The sequence below is a fragment of the Anolis sagrei genome, chromosome 6 (assembly GCF_037176765.1).
Source record: "Anolis sagrei isolate rAnoSag1 chromosome 6, rAnoSag1.mat, whole genome shotgun sequence".
NCBI lineage: Eukaryota > Metazoa > Chordata > Lepidosauria > Squamata > Dactyloidae > Anolis > Anolis sagrei.
This window is the reverse complement of record NC_090026.1, coordinates 45,043,994-45,063,968: the sequence shown is the minus strand read 5'-3', so window position 1 is coordinate 45,063,968 and position 19,975 is coordinate 45,043,994. Positions and strand designations below refer to the sequence as shown.

The 19,975-nt window shown below is 42.2% G+C and overlaps 2 protein-coding genes across 3 annotated transcripts in view; one reads left to right on the top strand and one right to left on the bottom strand.

Annotated features, from left to right (window-relative positions):
- Window positions 1-350: 350 nt before the first annotated feature.
- On the bottom strand, window positions 351-10,737 carry NKIRAS2 (NFKB inhibitor interacting Ras like 2). Of its 2 annotated transcripts, XM_067470077.1 has the most exons (5): window positions 10,651-10,728; window positions 8,720-8,762; window positions 5,683-5,814; window positions 3,556-3,797; window positions 351-681 (listed from the first exon to the last, which is right to left on the bottom strand). In XM_067470077.1, exons 2-5 carry the CDS (start codon window positions 8,751-8,753, stop codon window positions 442-444), a joined length of 648 nt encoding a protein of 215 aa, XP_067326178.1. In that variant the 5' UTR covers window positions 8,754-8,762; window positions 10,651-10,728; the 3' UTR covers window positions 351-441. The 2 variants fall into 2 exon arrangements, with proteins under 2 accessions (XP_067326178.1, XP_060637134.1); XM_060781151.2 differs by lacking the exon at window positions 8,720-8,762 and having other exon boundaries at window positions 10,651-10,737.
- A 2,722-nt stretch (window positions 10,738-13,459) lies between these two features.
- Window positions 13,460-19,975, top strand: part of DNAJC7 (DnaJ heat shock protein family (Hsp40) member C7) — a 46,378-nt gene continuing 39,862 nt past the window's right edge. Inside the window, exon 1 of the mRNA XM_060781150.2 lies at window positions 13,460-13,684. Coding sequence (XP_060637133.2) covers window positions 13,569-13,684 — 116 coding nt within the window. The 5' untranslated portion in view covers window positions 13,460-13,568. The remainder of the gene's footprint in view (window positions 13,685-19,975) is intronic.

Genomic DNA, 19,975 nt, shown 5'->3' with positions numbered 1-19,975 from the left:
TGGGTCTTTTCTCTACCATGCTCATCTTCAAGACCCAAATTAAGTACCTAAGATAGTATCTCTTGAGGCATCCAAATTTAAAATGCATATGATTTGGAAAATTAAAAGGTCTTCTTAAAGCTGTTTTTAAAAAGTCTACAATGTCAACTCAACTGTATCACAAAATTGGTACCTGCCTGAACTGGACTCATATATGTATAGCATAGTTTAAGCAAAAAAAAAAAAAAAATAGAATATTTTAAGTGGAAAAATCAAGAATGATTCCCTGCCATCCTGAATTTGGCACTTTCTCTTTGTCAAAAAATGAGAGAGAAAGTGAGAAAGGAAGGAAAAAAGAGCCGTATCTGTAATTAGCTATTGGAAGTTTCTGCTTCATAGTAAAACCGGCCTTGCATAGGCATGCCTTTTTACAAGAGATGGTGGACAAAGTGCGTGAGGCTTTCACCCATCCACAGAACCACTGCTTTTGTTCTTGCGGCTGAGTGGGAAGGCAGACTTGCTCTGTGGCTGTGTCATCTTGCTGGCCAGGTAGACAAAGGGCTCAATGAGGGTCCGACGGTCTGCAACTGAGATTTCCCATAGTTTTACCTTCTCTGCCTTCGCCCAGTGCTGCACAGCATCATGGTCTACACGCCGCTGGTCTTGGAGGTCACACTTGTTGCCTAGGACCACAATGGTGACCTGCTCAGATTCAGTGAGAAAAAAACAGAAAGAAAAAGAGAACAGTGAGTACAATTATACAGTTTGGACTTTCATAAGATGTATTGACCAAAAGGTCGCTGGTTCGAATCCGGGAAGTGGTGAGAGCTTCCACTGTCAGCCCCAGCTTCTGCAAACCTAGCATTTCAAAAACATGCAAATATGAGTAGATCAATGGGTACCGCTCTGGAGGGAAGGTAACGGCCGAGTATAAATACTGTAAATAAATACATAAATAAATAATAGTGCAAACAAGGTGCTTTATGCAGTTCGGGGTTCAAAAATACTTCCAGACCAAAATGACTCTAGTTCAGTGGTTCTCAACCTGGGGGTCGGGACCCCCGGAGGAGTCACGAAGGAGTGTCAGAAACAGCAGTTTCTGTTGGTCATGGGGGTTCTATGTGGGAAGTTTGACCCAATTTTGTCATTTGTGGGGTTCAGAATGCTCTTTGATTGTAGGTGAACTATAAATCCCAGCAAGTACAACTCCCAAAATATCAAGGTCTATTTTCCCCAAACTCACATTTGGACATATTGAGTATTTGTGCCAAGTTTGGTCCAGATCCACCATTGTTTGAGTCCACAGTGCTCTCTGGATGTAGGCAAACTACAACTCCAAAACTCAAGGTCAATGCCCACCAAATCCTTCCAGTATTTTCTTTTGATCATGGGAGTTCTGTGTGCCAAGACTGGTTAAATTCCATCATTGGGGGGGGGGGGGTTCAGAATGCTCCTTGATTGCAGGTGAACTATAAATCCCAGCAACCACAACTCCCAAATGACAAAATCAACTCCCCCCAACACCACCAGTATTCAGATCTGGGCGTATAGGGTATTTGTGGCAAATTTGGTCCAGTGAATGAAAATACATCCTGCATATCAGATATTTACGATTGATAGCAGTAGCAAAATGACAGTTATGAAGTAGGAAGATAAATAATTTTATGGTTGGGGGTCACCACAACACGCGGAATTGTGTTAAGGGGTCGCAGCATGAGGAAGGTTGAGAACCACTGCTCTAGCAATTATTTGGCATTCTAATTCTATTTTGGCCCCTTCCTAAAACAGGAAAAAATATTCCTGAAAATTACCTAAAGGTAACTACTGCTTCTGGAATATCACATCCAAGTACCCAAAATGACAGTGACACAACCTACGTTTGGTCCAGAGTGGCTGAGCATCCAACTGTCCCAGTCATCCCACTAGGGTTGCTATGTCAGGAGCATCATGGGCCTTGAGATTTTCCAGCCCAAATCTGGATCCAAGGACAATGATGTCACAAGAGGCGAGGCCCAAAGCATGAAACATTAAGACTCAACCACAATTTCTCTGATGTCCTCTCTTATATGAACTGCGACCTTCATTCCACATACAGAAGCCAACTAGACTGTCGACTGAATCTGTCTTCAGCACAGGTAATGGCACCATTTCCTCCACCACACCTGAGAGCAGCAATAAGGCTTAATGAGGCACAAGTCATTTTAGAAAACACGCATACGAGGGTTGAATGAAAAGTAACGCCTCCACCTTTGTAACTCCTCAACAGATGGCAGTACTGGTATGAGGCAGGTACTGGCTTGTTCAGTAGACTACAGTTCCATTTTGGCGGGAAGCCTTAGTATTGAATGGTTGTGTTGTTAAAGTGTGAAGTATGGAACCCTGCGCAGACAATCGGTCAATGCGACTTAAGCAACGTGCAGTCATTGAACTCTTGACAGCAGAAGGTGTCACTCCAAAGGAAATTCATCAGAGAATGCAAGCTGTTTATGGTGATTGTGTTGATGTGAGTAATGTGCATCATTGGACGAGTAAGTTTAAAGATGTTGAGGTGGGAACATCTGATTTGCGTGACAAACAAAGAGTTGGACATCCTGTGACAGCAACCACTGAGTTTCACAAGAAAAAGGTTGACAGATTGATTCAGGACGATTGTCGTATCACTCAGAGAGAAATTTCAAGCATAATCAGCATTTCACAAGAATGTGTGGATCACATTATTGCTTTGCCTGGCAATCAGAAGATCTGTGCACAATGGGTTGCGGAAACAGAGTGTTGACTTCTTCCGTGACGGCTTCAGAAAACTTGTTCATTGTTGGCAGAAATGTATCCAATTGTCTAGTAATTATGTGGAAAAGTGAATGGTGGTAGTTAAAGAGCACATTCTAAGGATTATTTCTGTTTTGATTTATTAAAATATTCCCATCCAAACACAAGTAAAAAAGGTGGAGGCATTACTTTTCATTCAACCCTCGTCTATGTCTTCTAAAACCATGCCACTACTCGGTGTATGCTGCCATCTGCTGTGAGAATCATTTGTCTCTTTTGGCTTAATCCAAGGCCAGATCTGAGAATGCGGCTTAGAAACATAGAATCATAGAATCATAGAGTTGGAAGAGACCTCATGGGCCATCCAGTCCAACCCCCTGCCAAGAAGCAGGAATATTGCATTCAAACCACCCCTGACAGATGGCCATCCAGCCTCTGTTTAAAAGCTTCCAAAGAACGAGCCTCCACCACACTCCGGGACAGAGAGTTCCACTGCTGAACGGCTCTCACAGTCAGGAAGTTCTTCCTCATGTTCAGATGGAATCTCCTCTCTTGTAGTTTGAAGCCTAGTCTCCAGGGAAGCAGAAAACAAGCTTGCTCCCTCCTCCCTGTGGCTTCCTCTCACATATTTATACATGGCTATCATATCCCCTCTCAGCCTTCTCTTCTTCAGGCTAAACATGCCCAGCTCCTTAAGCCGCTCCTCATAGGGCTTGTTCACCATGAACACAACACAAAGGAATTGTCTGTGTACATGGGATATCCTGCAGACAACTAAATTGGAAAAGTGCACAAGGATTGTTCACCTACCTCTTTTTTATCCTTGCTCTTGTCTATCTCCTTCTTGAGTACCTCCACCCTCTTGAAGGATTCTTTGCTGTCAATGCTGTAGACTAAGACATAACCGTCTGTGCAGGAGAAGCAGTGCTTGGGCAGCTCCATCCCATCCCTCAAGCCTCGGGTATCATAGAAACGTACTTGTTCCCGCACCCCTCGATCTGTCTCTATGGAGCCCACATAGATGTCCTCCTGGGTTTCAATCATCTCAGAACCTGCAAAGAGCCAAGAAAGCATACAGAAATCACTTCTAGAGGAATAAACACTATTATCTTTGACTTGAAGTGTTTTTTTTTTCTGAGTCTTCGTACAAACAATATCTACATCATGTTTTACTAGCTAACATTTCCTTGTTGTATTCTAATTTACCTTGTTGTTTTCCCTAGCAGGGGATATTAACAAGGGCTTAACAGATAGAAAATGAGACCCAAAGAAAAGATTACATGAAATGCACCTTTGTATTGAATATACAGACTTTTTCAGTAGGCTGTTTTGGGTGATTGAAAAATTAATGTTGGTGGGAATATGTGACAGGGAGAAACAGAAAATTACCAGGACTGCAGCAGGATTGTGGTTGTTATTGCTGTTGTTATTATTATTGTTGTTATTATTATTATTTGAAACACAACAAGATGAGTCCACAGCAAACAAGATCACTCTGCTGGCTATTGTATTGGACCTTAAAAACTCTGGCATGGACACTGAGAACTGGGAAGCCCTGGCTCTTGACTGCTCCAGCTGGAGGTCAGCTGTGGCCAGCAGTGCTGCAGAATTTGAAGAGGCATGAATGGAGGACGAAAGGGAGAAGCGTGCCAAGAGGAAGGCGCATCAAGCCAACCCCGGCCGAGACCGCCTTCCACCTGGAAACCAATGCCCTCACTGCGGGAGAAGATGCAGATCAAGAATAGGTCTCCACAGCCACATACGGACCCACAAGAATACTGGAAGACAATCCTCCTCGGAAAACGAGGGATCGCCTAAGTAAGTAAGTAAGTATTGGATCACACGTTGGACACTTCCCATGTGTCTAGGGCTGTGTGATGTATGCGAATAATAAGTGCAGATCCCAGTAAGGTGGCCTTTTGTAGCTGGCAGATGGTAATTTTTGTCAACACCGATTGTGTTTAAGTGCAGGTCAAGGTCTTTAGACACTACACCCAGTGTGCTGATCACCACTGGGACCACCTTTACTGGTTTGTAAGGGTGGTTGTTGTTGTTATTATTATTATTATTATTATTATTATTATTATTACTATTATTAGTAGTACTATTATTATATTGTCTTGCATTATATATACAATCAGCCCTTTGTATCCAGATTCTGCATCCATGGATTCAACCACCCACGTTTTGGAAAAAAAAATTCAAAATCCCAAAAGTAAATCTTTATTTTGCCATTTTTATAAGGGACACAACTTTATTTCACCTTTGTATATACAGTAGGTAGGTATATTTTATTATGGTCCAGAGACCCTTACTACACTGTAGCATACAAGTTATGCAGGTAATGAGATTAAGAACATCCAGTGGATTAAATTTGGACACAATAAAAGCTGCTTAAAATAAATATTGGCTAAAAACAAGGGTAAAAAGCTACAAGTAGAGTTTCGCTTATCCAACTTTCGCTCATCCAACGTTCTGTATTATCCAACACATTTTCCTTCCCACCCAGATCCACAGCTGTTTCAATACATTGTGATGTTTTGGTGTTGAATTCGTAAATACAGTAATTACTACATAACGTTACCTTGTATTGAACTGCTTTTTCTGTTGATTTGTTGTACAATATGATGTTCTGGTGCTTAATTTGTAAATATCATAACATAATATGACATTGAATAGGCTTTTCCTTAATCCTTCCTTATTATCCAACATTTTCACTTATCCAATGTTCTGCCGGCCTGTTTATGTTGGATAAGCGAGACTCTACTGTAATGGGACTTGAGCATCCATTGATTTGGGTGAGGGATGTGTCCTAGAAACAAAAGCAGTGAATCCCAGTCCCATTGTATAAAGTTGTTATGTTAATAAACATTTTAAGAATGAAGACCATGCTGTATTGCTCAGCAGGGAAAAAGGGGGCACAAGGCCCTCACTCACCAACCACATGATTCCCATAGAGAAGCTGCTCCAGGATGGAGGTCTTCCCAACTGATGCTTGCCCACAGACGACCACTTTGCAACTTTTCCCCATCTTCTTGTCAGCGGGAGAAAAAGGATGAATACAGGAAGCTATTAAGTGAGAGTAGGGAGAGGAAGAAAAAAATATCAACACACAAGGCACAAAAATACAAATCCCTGCGGGCTGGGTTTTGTTTTTGTTCGGGTTGTTTTTTAGAATTTCAGGGAAGATCTTCCAGTAGACATGTAGGTTCCTTCGGAAACCCTGGTGTGTACCAATGGTTTAGAGCAGTGGTTCTCAACCTGTGGGTCCCCAGATGCTTCAGCCTTCAACTCCCAGAAATCCTAATAGCTGGTAAATTGGCTGGGATTTCTGGGAGTTGTAGGCCAAAACATCTGGGGACTCACAGGTTGAGAACCACTGGTTTAGAGGAAATGGGGACTGTGCAAGAATGTATGTGGCTCTGCAATGATCAGGTGTGCTTGAGATCAACGCTGAAGAAAGGTGTGTTTTTTTCCTTAAAATTTGCAGCATCTTTTGCTGGAGATTTCTTCTTTTAATGCAATTTTCCTACTTCTTGGCAGGGGGTTGGAATGGATGGCCCACAAGGTCTCTTCCAACTTTATGATTCAATTATTCCATGATTCTGGGGGTGTAGTCCAATAAGCTAATTTTTCCATGCACAGCTTCAGTCAGATAGTTCCTAGAACTCTCTATCAAAAGGGAGCGTGCAGCTATTCTGTCTTAGGTAAAGGCAAAGGTTTTCCCCTTACATTAAGTCCAGTCGTGTCCAACTCTGGGGGTTGGTGCTATATGACCATTTTCCAGCTGTATGACCATGTTCCAACAGCAGTCTTGCCTAATGTTTTACTTGCCTCTGTGGCTGGCATCTTCAGAGGTTCCGTTGGCAGTGAGGCAAGTGGAGTGTATATATACTCATGGAATGTCCAGAATAGGAGAAAAAACCCTTATCTATTAAAAGGAAGTGTGAATGTTGTAATTAGTAAGCTTGGATTAGCACTTGAGTAGCAAAGTCGATCAGTGAGGGCATCTGCATAGAGGTAGCCTGGCCTTTGTTGCCTAGAGGCATCCTGTTTGGGAGGTGTTAAGTGGCCCTCAATGGCTTGTTGTCTGGGGTTAAAACAGTGTTCATTATTTACTGTCTTGATTCTGGTGTTTTTTAATACTAGCAACTATATATTTTTTCATTTTAATGGCTTCCTACTTTCTGTTGAAATTGTCTATGTGCTTGTGGATTTCAACGGCTTCTCTGTGTAGTCTGACATGATGGTTGTCCGAGTGGTCCAGAATTTCTGGGTTCTCAAATAATATTCTGTTGACTTTCCACAGGGGTGAGTGTGTGTATATATATATATATATACTAGCCATTCCCTGCCACGTGTTACTGTGGCCCAGTTTGTGTATATGTGTTTTGTGTGTGTGTATATGTGCGTATATATTTGTGTATATGTGTATATATGTGGTTTTGTTCATGCATTGCAATATATTATTTATTTTTTGGCTTTTTAAGTCTCTTCGGATGTGTTTTTTATTGTTTTATGAGTGATAGTCACTTGTTGGCCTGATAGGTGTATTGTGTACAAATTTGGTGTCAATTTGTCCAGTGGTTTTTTAGTTATGTTAATCCCACAATTGAACATTACATCTTTTTTTATATAGAAGATACACACACCACTTGCCTCACTAGCAAGAGAACCTCTGAAGATGCTAGCAACAGGTGAAGTCAAAACGTTAGGAGAGAATGCTACTGGAACATGGCCATGCAACCCAAAAACTCACACAACCCAATTGCAATGAGGTCAAGCTTCTTGTTGTTTGAACCCCATTTGCTCATGAACAGGAGCTAGAATTCTCAGTAGCAACTGAAAAGCCCCTTGCTGGCTGTCAAGGTGGCCTTGGGGAACATTATCAACGCTGCCATGATCATGACTGCATATTGTTATTGAGTATGGAGCAGTTACAGATCTATAGCTCTATAGATCTATATACATCTCTATAACTGCAATACAAAATGCCAGTCATTGTTTTTAAATTGTTTTCAAATTGTCTTATATTTTAAATATCAAATGGTTAAACATATTTTTTAATATTCTGAAATTATTCTTACTGTTTTCATCTATTTTGAACTTATTTTATTGTACAGTACCTAAAGATCCTCAGCTATAAGGTGGGGTGTAAATATAAAAATGTAAATGTAAAAAAGCAGTATGATCAAGAAATCTGAGTGCTGGACTAGACATCTGGAAGGCCAAGGTTCAAATCCTCATTCAGCCATGGAAACCCACTGGGGCCTCTTCTAGACTGGCATCTAATGTAGTTTGAAACTGAATTATATGGCACTATAGATGAGGATAGGGAGATCTAAGGTCATACACTTTCAGCTTCAGAGAAAGCTACTCTGAATAAATCTTGCCTCCAGGCTCAAAAAAATTCCTAGGGTAAGTCACCATAAACCAGGGTCAACCTGAACAACATAAATACACAAATAAATTTAGGAGCTGGTTCATCACGACAATGAGGAATTCAAGTAATGAGAAATGCCGAGGGCTTGTATCATGATATCCTCATGCTTGCAAAGATACATTTGAGCATATCATAAACAACTGCTGATGGAGATTACACAGACTCTACATTACACAGACTCTACATTGCATATCAACATAAAGCAGTGTATGTGGATACATGGCTGACAACCCATTCTGATATCACAAAACACAATTCACAGTGGTAATGTACTTTCATTCACATGCTACATTGTTCTGTTTCAAATGGCACCAGCTAGATCAGCCCCTGGCAAACTTTGGCCCTCCAGGTGTTTTGGACTTCAACTCCCACAATTCCTAACAGCCTACTAGCTGTTAGGAATTATGGGAGTTGAAGTCCAAAATGCCTGGAGGGCCAAAGTTTGCCCATGCCTGAGCTAGACGTATCCTTGGCTCATGCTCCATTCAGTCAATGTGCACAATGCAACATCTACCAGCATAGGTCACTTACAGGGTATCAGAAACTGTGTTTTTTCTGCCCTCATCAGCTGGGACTGAAAAGACATGGTAGGAAAACACACAATGTGGTAAATATCACTATAGAAGGGGTGCTTCTTCTACATATTATGCGAGAAAATATGACATGTGAGTGAGGACAGTTCTGCCAGCATAATCATATCACCCACAATGCAGCCGTATTTCACCCTGCATTAGACCAATTAAAATGCATGCATGATCCAAAAATAAGACTTTATCTGCAATGGCTGTTTTATACTCAGGACCACACGTTCCTTGACCACTGCGAGCGCAGCATTAAAAAAATAAAACAGAAGCTGTTACTAATCCAGCCAGTTTTAATCATGAATATTAAACTCGTGCCTTGTGTTCGCTATGTTTTAATCTTTGTTCTGTGTATTTGAATATATGTATTTTGTAGAAATATGTTTTAATGTATGTATCTTATATAACAATTATGTGTTTTTAGCAATGTTGTAACCCACCTTGAACCACGAGGAGAGGCGGATAAGGGATCAAATTATTATTATTATTATTATTATTATTATTATTATTATTATTATTATCCCAAGTGTAGATTCTGCAAGGAAACAGATGAAACAATAGATTACATCCTCAGCTGCTGCAAGAAGATCATGCAGACAGACTACAAGCAGAGGCATAACACCGTTGCTCAGATGATTCATTGGAACCTGTGCCACAAATACCATCTGCCTGCGACAAAGAACTGGTGGGGTGACAAGCCTGAAAAAGTTACAGAAAATGAACACGTCAAACTACTCTGGGACTTCCAAATTCAGACAGACGGAGTTCTGGAGCACAATACTCCTGATCTCACAATCGTGTTAAAAAATAAAGTATGGATAGTCGATGTTGCAATCCAGGTGACAGCAGGATTGCAGAGAAACAACTGGAAAAGCTGACACGATATGAGGATTTCAAGATCGAACTGCAAAGACTCTGGCACAAACCAGTCAAGGTGGTCCCAGTGGTGATCGGCACACTGGGTGCAGTGCCTAAAGACCTTGGCCTGCACTTAAACACAGTCAGCGCTGACAAGATTACCATCTGTCAGCTGCAAAAGGCCACCTTACTGGGATTTGCACGCATTATTCACCGATACAGTCCTAGACAGTCCAACGTGTGATCCAATACAACAGCCAGCCGAGTGACCTTGTTTGCTGTGAACTCATCTTGTTGTGTTTCAAATAATAATAATAATTCTTTTTCCTACCCATCTCTCCTACGGCTCAAGGCGGGTTACAACATTGCAAAAACACATAATCAAAGCATATAATCATTTAAAAACACTCCATAGAATACACATTAAAACATATTTCCATAAAATACATATTAAAATACACAAAACAATAATTTTATTTGTTATGACTAAATTATTACCATTAATAATAATAATAATAATAATAATAATAATAGCCACAGTGTACAAATCATTCTTTAAATACCGTATACATTTAGGCTCTGCATAGCAACATCCCATGTGAAGAGGCTCAGATGTAGTTACAGTTCATGACCATCTGTATTGTATTTGTCACCTGTTCTATCCCCCAGCATTTGACAAAATTGACTTAAGATTATGCCGCAACAAATCTGTAATATTTTAGGCATCACAAGGCTCTTTTCCAAAATCATACTGGCAAACAAACTAAACAGCCAGGATTAGCTGTTAACTCCCTGGAGCCTATGGAAATGGTATCAAACTGTGTTAATTCTTCAGTGTAGATGTACCCTCCCCTGGAACAGTAGCTAAAGAGGTGCCAAATTGCATGCAATATGATGATGCAGATCCAGAAGAACCCTATGGCTTTTCTGAAAGAGTGCATTCTGCCTAAGAGACTGACCTGAGAAAGCTAAGCCAATGCAGGCTGTTTCAAAGCACCTGCCCAGGTGAGGATCTGAGCTTACCTTGCCAAAGCACCTGCTTCCTTCCTTCTTTGCTTTCAGATTGCCTTCACTCTCACTCAACAAGGGGAGGGACCAAGAGTAGACAAGTTTGGAAAGAGAGGCCAAAAAAGAGGAGGACGCAGCCCACAGCTCCATCTAGGGCTGCATTTAAAATAGTGCATTTTCCCATCCTTGCCAGGGATTCAATTGATGCTCTGCCACTGGACATACTTCTAAAAAGAGATCATTAGCCCAATAGTCTCTACATTGTGCAGTCGTTTCCAACTCTTCGTGACCTCATAGACCAGTCCACGCCAGAGCTCCCTGTCGGCCGTCACCACCCCCAGCTCCTTCAAGGTCAATCCAGACACTTCAAGGATGGCATCCATCCATCTTGCCCTTGGTTGGCCCCTCTTCCTTTTTCCTTCCATTTTCCCCAGCATAATTGTCTTCTCTAAGCTTTCCTTTCTTCTCATGATGTGGCCAAAGTACTTCATCTTTGCCTCTACTATCCTTCCCTCCAATGAGCAGTCGGGCTTTATTTCCTAAAGTATGGACTGGTTGGATCTTCTCGCTGTCCAAGGAACTCTCAGAACTTTCCTCCAACACCAAAGTTCAAAAGCATCTCTCTTCCTTCCCTCAGCCTTCCCTATGGTCCGGCTCTCACATCCGTAGGTGACTATGGGGAATACCATTGTTTTAACTATGCAGGTCTTCGTTGCCAGTGTGATGTCTCTACTCTTCACTATTTTATTGAGATTGGTCATTGCTCTCCTCCCAAGAAGTAAGAGTCTCCTGATTTCCTAGCTGCAGTCTGCATCTGCAGTAATCTTTGCACCTGGAAATACAAAGTCAGTCACTGCCTCTACGTTTTCCCCCTGTATTTCCCAGTTGTCAATCATTCTTGTTGCCATAATCTGGCTTTTTTTAATGTTTAACTGAAACCCAGCTTTTGCGCTTTCTTCTTTCACCTTGATTAGAAGGCTCCTCAGCTCCTCCTCGCTTTCGGCCATCAGAGTAGTGTCATCTGCATATCTAAGGTTGTTAATGTTTCTTCCTTCAATTTTCACCCCGGCCTTGCATTAATCAAGCCCTGCACATCACATGATGTTTTCTGCAAACAAGTTTGATAGATTGGTTGAGAATATACAACCCTGCCGTCCGCCTTTCCCAATCTTGAACCAGTCTGTTGTTCCATGGTCAGATCTTACTGTTGCTACTTGGTCATTATACAGATTCCTCAGGAGAGAGATAAGGTGTTTTGGTATGCCCATACCACCAAGAACTTGCCACAGTTTATTATGAGATGTTTTTCTGAAACTCCCTGCCTTTCTCCTTTATCCAGTGGATATTGGCAATTTGGTATCTTGTTCCTCTGCCTTTTCTAAACTCAGTTTGTACATCTATCATTATATATTATCAGTAGTAATTATATTTCATATATTAGTATTACTATATTACAATATTGGAGCTCCCGGTGGTGCAGTGTGTTAAACCACTGAGCTGCTGAACTTGCTGACCGAAAGATCACAGGTTCGAACCCGAGGAGCGGGGTGAGCTCCTGCTGTTAGCCCCAGCTTCTGCCTACCTAGCAATTCAAAAACATGCAAATGTGAGTAGATCAATAGGTACCGCTCCGACAGGAAGGTAACGGCGCTCCATGCAGTCATGCCAGCCACACAACCTTGGAGGTGTTTCAACTTAGAAATGGAGATGAGCACCAACCCCCAGAGTTGGACATAACTGGACTTAATGTCAGGGGGAAACCTTTACCTTTACCTTTACTTTATATGACAATATTATTATTATATTGTATTACTAGCCATCCCCTGCCACGCGTTGCTGTAGCCCACATGAGGGTTCTGTGTGGGAGGTTTGGCCCAATTCTTTCATTGGTGGGGTTCAGAATGCTCTGTGATCGTAGGTGAACTATAAATCCCAGCAACTACAACTCCCAAATGTCAAAATTCTGTTTTCCCCAAACTTCACCAGTGTTCACATTTGGGCATATTGAGTATATGTGTAGAGTTTGGTCCAGATCCATCATTGTTTCAGTCCACAGTGCTCTCTGGATGTAGGTGAACTACAACTCCAAAACCAAAGGACGCTGCCCACCAAACCCTTCCAGTATTTTCTGTTGGTCAAGGGAGTTCCGAGTGCCAAGTTGGGTTCAATTCAATCATTGGTGGAGTTCAGAATGCTCTTTGATTGTAGGTGAAGTATAAATCCCAGCAACTACAACTCCCAAGTGACAAAATCAGGGTTTTTTTAGTGATGGTCACTCCTTGGGTTAGTAGGTGTCTTGTGGCCAAATTCGGCAGCAATTCATCCAGTGGTTGGTGGGGTTCAGAATGCTCTTTGATTGTAAGTGAACTATAAATCTCAGCAACTATAAATCCCTGTAGAGTTTGGTCCAAATCCATCATTGTTTGAGTCCAAAGTGATCTCTGGATGTAGGTGAACTACAACTCCAAAACTTTATATAAATTGCATTATTATTATAAATAATTTATATTTTTATAAATAATTTTATATTATTATATTGTATTATGATTAGTTTTATACTCTTACATTATATTATTATCAATATTCTATGTACATACAATATATTATATGATTAGCACAGAACAATATTAGTAGCTATTTATTAAATAAATTATTTAGTATTTTATTTATTAAATAAATAGTGCATAGAAGCCAAACTCTGTCCTGCCACAGAGTCCTCCACTCTCCCACTTGGTAACCTAGGAGACCCAGAGGTTCCCTCTTGGCGGACTTAGCCCCCATCTCCTCTCTAGCCCCCATCTCCTCTCTCCCTCTCCGGAAGTGCACTTTTTTCCTGTCTTCCGCTCTCTCCTCTCGTTCGCCTCGCGCTCTGTCTCTCTCTCCCTCTCTCTTCCCGGCTCGCCGGCCGTTGATTGCAGCAACAAGGAAGCAAGATGGCGTCGGCGGGCGGAGATTGCGACGTGATTATGGCGGCCGCCCCGGCGGTGGCTTCGCATCCTGAGGCGCCGGTGATGCTGGGCGACGAGGACGAGGAGTCGGAGACGCGGAGGTAAGGCCTGGCTCCTCTCCCGAGGCGGGAAGGGCCTGCTTCTTCGCTTCAGGACGGGGAGGAGGAGCCTGCTTCACAGGAAAGCGGGGGGAAAGGAGGCCCTCTCCAGGGGCCTTCTGCAGGCAGCATTGTCATGCCTCTCAGCCCCTTTCTCGGGGTTCTGGAGTGCCAGAATGCTGCACCCCAGCATGAGTGCAGTTTGACCCCACTTAAACAGCTAAGGCTCCATGTTATGGGGCCCTGGGATTTGTAGTTTGCTGGGAGCAGACGACGTCGAAGCCCTTGGCAACTAAAGTGGATCCAAGTTTGCAAACAAACCATTAATTCAGGGTTGCTGTGAGTTTTTCGGCCTGTATGGTCGTGTTTCAGTATTGAAAAGAGTGAATGAATTGTTTACTGTACCAGCCATAGGCCATGACATCACATAATATACAACCTTTAAAAGTACAATGAGAAGTTCCCAATATGACTATTACTTACTTAGGTGATCCCTCGTTTTCCGAGGAGGATTGTCTTCCAGTATTCTTGTGGGTCCGTATGTGGCTGTGGAGCCCTATTCTTGCTCTGCATCTTCTTCTGCAGTGAGGGCATTGGTTTCCAGGTGGAAGGCGGTCTCGGTCGGGGTTGGCTTGACACGCCTTCCTCTTGGCACGCTTCTCCCTTTCGCCCTCCATTCATGCCTCTTCAAATTCTGCAGCACTGCTGGTCACAGCTGACCTCCAGCTGGAGCGGTCAAGGGCCAGAGCTTCCCTGTTCTCAGAACTTGTATGTAGTTGCCTTCACTTAGGTGATCCCTCGTTGTCCGAGTAGGATTGTCTTCCAGAATAGGTGTACTGGCGGTGGGTATGTAGGTGACTGTGGAGCCCTATTCTTGATCTGCATGTTCTCCCACAGTGAGGGCATTGGTTTCCAGGTGGAAGGCAGTTCTGGTTGGCTTGACATGCCTTCCTCTTGGCACATTTTTCTCTTTCACCCTCCATTCGTGCCTCTTCAAATTCTGCAGCACTGCTGGTCACAGCTGACCTCCAGCTGGAGTGGTCAAGGGCCAGAACTTCCCAGTTCTCAGTGTCTTTGCCAGAGTTTTTAAGGTTGGTTTTGAGCCCATCTTTAAATCTCTTTTCCTGTCCACCAACATTCCGTTTTCCGTTCTTGAGTTTGGAGTAGAGCAATTGCTTTGGGAGATGGTGGTCAGGCATCCGGACAACGTGGCCGGTCCAGCGGAGTTGATGGCGGAGGACCATTGCTTCAGTGCTGGTGGTCTTTGCTTCTTCCAGCACGCTGAAGTTTGTCCGCTTGTCTTCCCAAGAGATTTGTAGGATTTTCCAGAGGCAGCGCTGATGGAATCATTCCAGGAGTTGCATGTGATGTCTGTAGACAGTCCACGTCTCACAGGCATATAGCAGGGTTGGGAGGACAATAGCTCTATAAACAAGCACCTTGGTATCCCTACGGATGTTCCAGTCCTCAAACACTCTCTACTTCATTCACAACCACAAAGGTCTGATTTGTAACATCCCAAAACATATCCATTTCTCGCTTCTGCTATGGACTTTAATAATAATAATGATAATAATATATATTTGTGTTCTATTTTAAGAGGACCAAACGTATGTTGTATGTTGTGTTTGCACTGTCTGTTTTTGATAAGGCCAACTGGCTAATCAATAAAATTGTTGTAATAATAATAGTAATCATCATCATCATCACTTTATTTTTCTATCCTGCCTCCATCTCCCCAAAGGGACTCTGGGCAGCTTACATGGGGCCATGCCCAGAAAACATACAGTTAAAAACAGAACAGCAAAATATAAAACAGCATAAAAACAACATCATCATCAAAAAATAAAAGCAAGCATCATAAGCAACAACATAGGTACCTCTAATCTCAATTTTTGCAGGGAGAGGATCAATATATAGTTATTTGTTTGTTTACAGTATTTATATTCCACCCTTCTCACCCCGCAGGTGACTTAGGGCAGATTACAATGTACATATACATGGCAAACATTCAATGCCATAGACACATAACATATATAGACAGACACTCAGGGGCTATTTAACAATCCAGCTTTTTCATGAGGATATTCTGGCCACCAGGGGAGCTGTCGCTTCACCCTCCATAAAAAAACCACCAGAATCAAGAGAGTAAATAAAGAACACTACTCAAACAGGGGAATTCCAGACAGCCAATCATCAAGTGCCTGTTAACACCTCCCAAAGATGCCCCCAGGCAGCAACAGCCATGTTTAGGAGAGCCATCGAGTACTTCGTGTGCTAGGGTTCCTTGTGCAAAGCCTGTAAAACTGGGTTAGTATTATGAGTGCTTGTAGAAAGCCTTCAATGGCCTTTGGTCATCCAGTGAAATTCTGTAGTGGACTTGACATTTTTGCCAGGTAATCAAGTGCCACATCATTCCAGTTTGTCAGAGAGAACAAACCTGTTCCTGTGTGATCCCAGAAAGTTTGAGCAGCCACCACATTGTGTCCATATTGGGATTGAAATGGTTCTTTCTTCAAGTTAGCCAAGTTATTGTTGGGTTTTTTTTTTCTTTTGGTCATGGATACCTTTCAGAATCTCTTGGAAACTATGGAGTCCACTCCCCAGAAAAATGCATGGCAGAAGACAAATTGTAGCTTTCTCACATTGTAAATTAATTTTGTACAGATAAGCTACTCAGGAACAACAACAAAAAAGTGATGACTTGAAAGAACCAAATTTCTACGCTATGTGACAGGGGAAAAATAACAACAGAATGAAAAAGAATTAGAAGGGTGGAGGAAATGGCACACAGTTCATGGATTTCCTGAAGCCCATTCTGTTTATGGACCCTCTGAGTGAGAAAATGGGGCAATGCCACTGAAACAATCTTCTTGATTAAAAAAAAATCAGATTTTGACAATAATTGAAAGCAGCGTGTTCTGTCTCAAAAGTAAAAAAATAACCTGCTTTGTTAGAAATCCAGATTTACCCTTGACTTCAACACTAATCTGTCAGACTAGTGGCTGCTTGGTTCATATCCAGGTCAATTCTTGTGGAAACATTGATAACTGATTGTTTATCTGCAATAAACTCAGTGACTCACCTGAAGGTTTGTGGTGGAAACTTAATTGTCTTTGGATGGTTGTTTGTATAGAGCAGAGGTTCTCAGACTTTTAAAGCAGCACCAGTGCATGGTCCCTCAGACCGTTGCGGAGCCAAACTGTAGTTTGAAAGAAATCATGAATGAACTCCTATGCACACTTCACATATCTTATTTATAGTGCAAAAAAATGAAAGAACAAAACAATATTTAAAATTAAGAACAATTTTAACCAACACAAACCTACCAGTATTTTAATAAGAAGTGTGGGCCTGCTTTTGGCCGATAAAATATTCATGTTTATTAGGATTGTTGTTGTCTGCCTTCAAGTCATTTCAGACTTAAGATGACCCTAAGTCTAAAGTTTAAGGCAGGGGCTGGGTAAATTACGTTGGAGGGCCTTAGTTTGACAACCCCTAGTATGTGGCTTTAGAAAACTAAACAACTATTGATTTATTTTCTATAGAGAAGCAACCATATCTTGGTGACAGAATACATGTTGTGCATGCATAAAATGCAACTTTCTGCATCTTCATGTAGGACTGGGGAAAAATGTGCCTGCAGATCTACAGAACTGTTGCCAGTTGAAAGTAGTCAGCTGAGCTAGATGAACCAAATTCTAATTCAGTCTAAACCAACTGCCTGTCATTGTTATTAGTGGAAGGATAGGCCCTGAACGTGGCTGACCGAGTAATCAGGGAGCGGCAGCAAAAGAAACGAGCCTTCTGGCTACCTGTCTTTAATGAATGTTTGGGAGTAACTTCTCTTGCTCAAAATAACATAGCTTACATTAGATTTTGCTTGTCATTTGCCCTTATAGCCATGACGTGTTACAGTATATAGTTATGCTTGTTAAAGATGAGTAAGAAGAATTTTCACCAACTTTTTCAGCATGTGTTTTTGTGTCACTGCAGAGCTGGTGATACTTGTTCATGTTTGGAAAATTCCTGGTCATAACATGTTTTTTTCTCTCTCAAGGAAGACCTGAAAATTGGTTTAAATTGAGAACGAGTGAATTCATGACTTCAGTGGTGTTTCAGTGTCAGTCTCAAATATAGAGAACCAGATCTGATAATTCCCGTAACGAATGATCATCAACCTGGAGGTGTTAAGAACAAATGTGTCCTCTACATTTATCCCAAGAAGTACCAAATAGTTTCTTGTTGCTGCTGCTGCTGCTGCTGCTGTTGTTGTTGTTGTTGTTGTTGTTTGCTGTCACACAGGCTGTGGCAGTGGGAAACCAGGGTGAAAGAAAAAAGTCTTCATTCCTTCCAGTAATATTTGATTTTGCCAGTAAACAGTTTGGGACTGTAAGTAGTATAGAAGTGTCTTTCAAATTATGTTGGAAACTCCTGTAGTTGCTTGGTAGGGTATCATAATTCTCCAGCGAGTTGAATAGCAATGGCAACCAGTCTTTCCTGAACGGTAGCTTGCAAGCATAGGAGAATGTCTGAAGGCACACTGCGTGTTCACACAGAACAGGCATAAAGCCAAATAAGCCTTGTCGTTGACCAGCATGGTGAACTGTACCTCTCAAGGCATATTCTAGAATTCTGTGCAGCATTCACGGGTTCTTTGGCTGATAACTGGGTATGGAAAAGATTCTTGAAGCTTTAACTTTTCATCCCTTAGGTGTGCCTGCTTATAGTTCCAAAGGGTCAGGAGTGCATTGCTCATGGTGTTATTGATGGCTTGGAATAATTCTAGATGCTTGCTATCCCTAGAATTTTCAGCCGCTGCTAACAAGAACAGCCAGTGATATAAACTCATTTAAAGAAGAACAAGAAGATTTCCCCCCTTTTTAGCAGGAAAATCAAGGTATGATGGCAAATGCCTAGCCTTCCCCAGCCGTTTGTCCTCCAGATGTATTGGATTACAATTCACATCAGCCCAAGATAACCCAAACTGTGGTGAGGTACATTAATTGTCATGAAGGATCTGAAAGATCTTATGTTAGATAGAGAATGGTGGAGTAGGGCATTTCTAATAGGACATATAAGGACAATCTGCCAACCTGTACTATTTTGAAAAACCTAGAAATAGTTGCATCTAGCTGGAAACCTTAGCAACCACTCACTATTCTTCTTATGTTTGTGATTTCAAGTTGGTTTATTTCTGATGTGATCTATATATTTGCTCACTTTTCATAAGAAGGAGTGGAATATGTGATTTTCCAGTTGGACTGCAACTCCTATCATCCCTACCCAGATAACCAGGTGAGAGGGGAGTTGCAGTTCAAAAACAACTGGTGGGCAACATTTTCATTGCTCTGCTTTATATTCCGGACCCCTTGCGAAAGAAAAGACTAACTTTAATTTAGACCCTATATGTCAAACTCAAGGCCCGCGGGTTGAATCCAGACCACCATGTCATTTTATGTGGCCCTCTAGATGTTGGACTACAACTCCTGTATTCCTTACCATTAGACATCATTACTAGAGCTAGCAGAAGTTGCGTTACAGTGACATCTGAATGGCAGCAGTTTGTTCTGCAGGGCTTGTGTATATGTCTGATCTTAAAATGTCCTTTAATCTTTTAGTTTCAGAGTGCTATTGGGTTGCAATTCCCATTATCCCCAATCGGCATAGTAGTCGCCATGGTAGTCCACTCTCTGGTTACATCCCGTTTAGACTACTGCAACGCTCTCTATGTGGGATTGCCTTTGAAGACGGCCCAGAAGCTCCAATTAGTCCAACGCTCGGCAGCCATGATACTAACTGGAGCGGAGCGCAGGGAGCATACAACTCCTCTGCTGCACCAGCTCCACTGGCTGCCGATCTGCTACCGGGCTCAATTCAAAGTGCTGGAGTTGGCCTTTAAAGCCCTAAACGGTTCTGGCCCAATTTACCTATCCGAACGTATCTCGGCCTATCAGCCCACCAGGACCCTAAGATCTTCTGGGGGGGTCCTGCTCTCTATCCCGCCTGCTTCACAGGTGCGGCTGGCGGGGACGAGAGACAGGGCCTTTTCTGTGGTGGCCCCGCGGCTATGGAACGCCCTCCCCATGGAGGTAAGATCAGCCCCCTCATTGATGGTATTCCGGAAAAGACTAAAAACCTGGATGTTCGAGCAGGCGTTCGGTCAACTCAGTGCAATAAGTGTAATGATTGAAGGACTGGCAATTTGGACGACGAAACTGGATCGCGATTTTAGTCAAGAGATGAATTGGATTGTTTATTGATATATGTATTGTGGATTGTGTTTTTATGTTT

Coding starts and splice junctions, on each gene's coding strand:
- NKIRAS2 (XM_067470077.1), bottom strand. CDS start 8,753: ATGAGGGCAGAAAAAACACAGTTTCTGATACCCT. Junction 5,815..8,719: donor AACACAGTTTCTGATACCCT/GTAAGTGACCTA, acceptor CTCACTTAATAG/CTTCCTGTATTCATCCTTTT. Junction 3,798..5,682: donor CTATGGGAATCATGTGGTTG/GTGAGTGAGGGC, acceptor GGCTCTTTGCAG/GTTCTGAGATGATTGAAACC.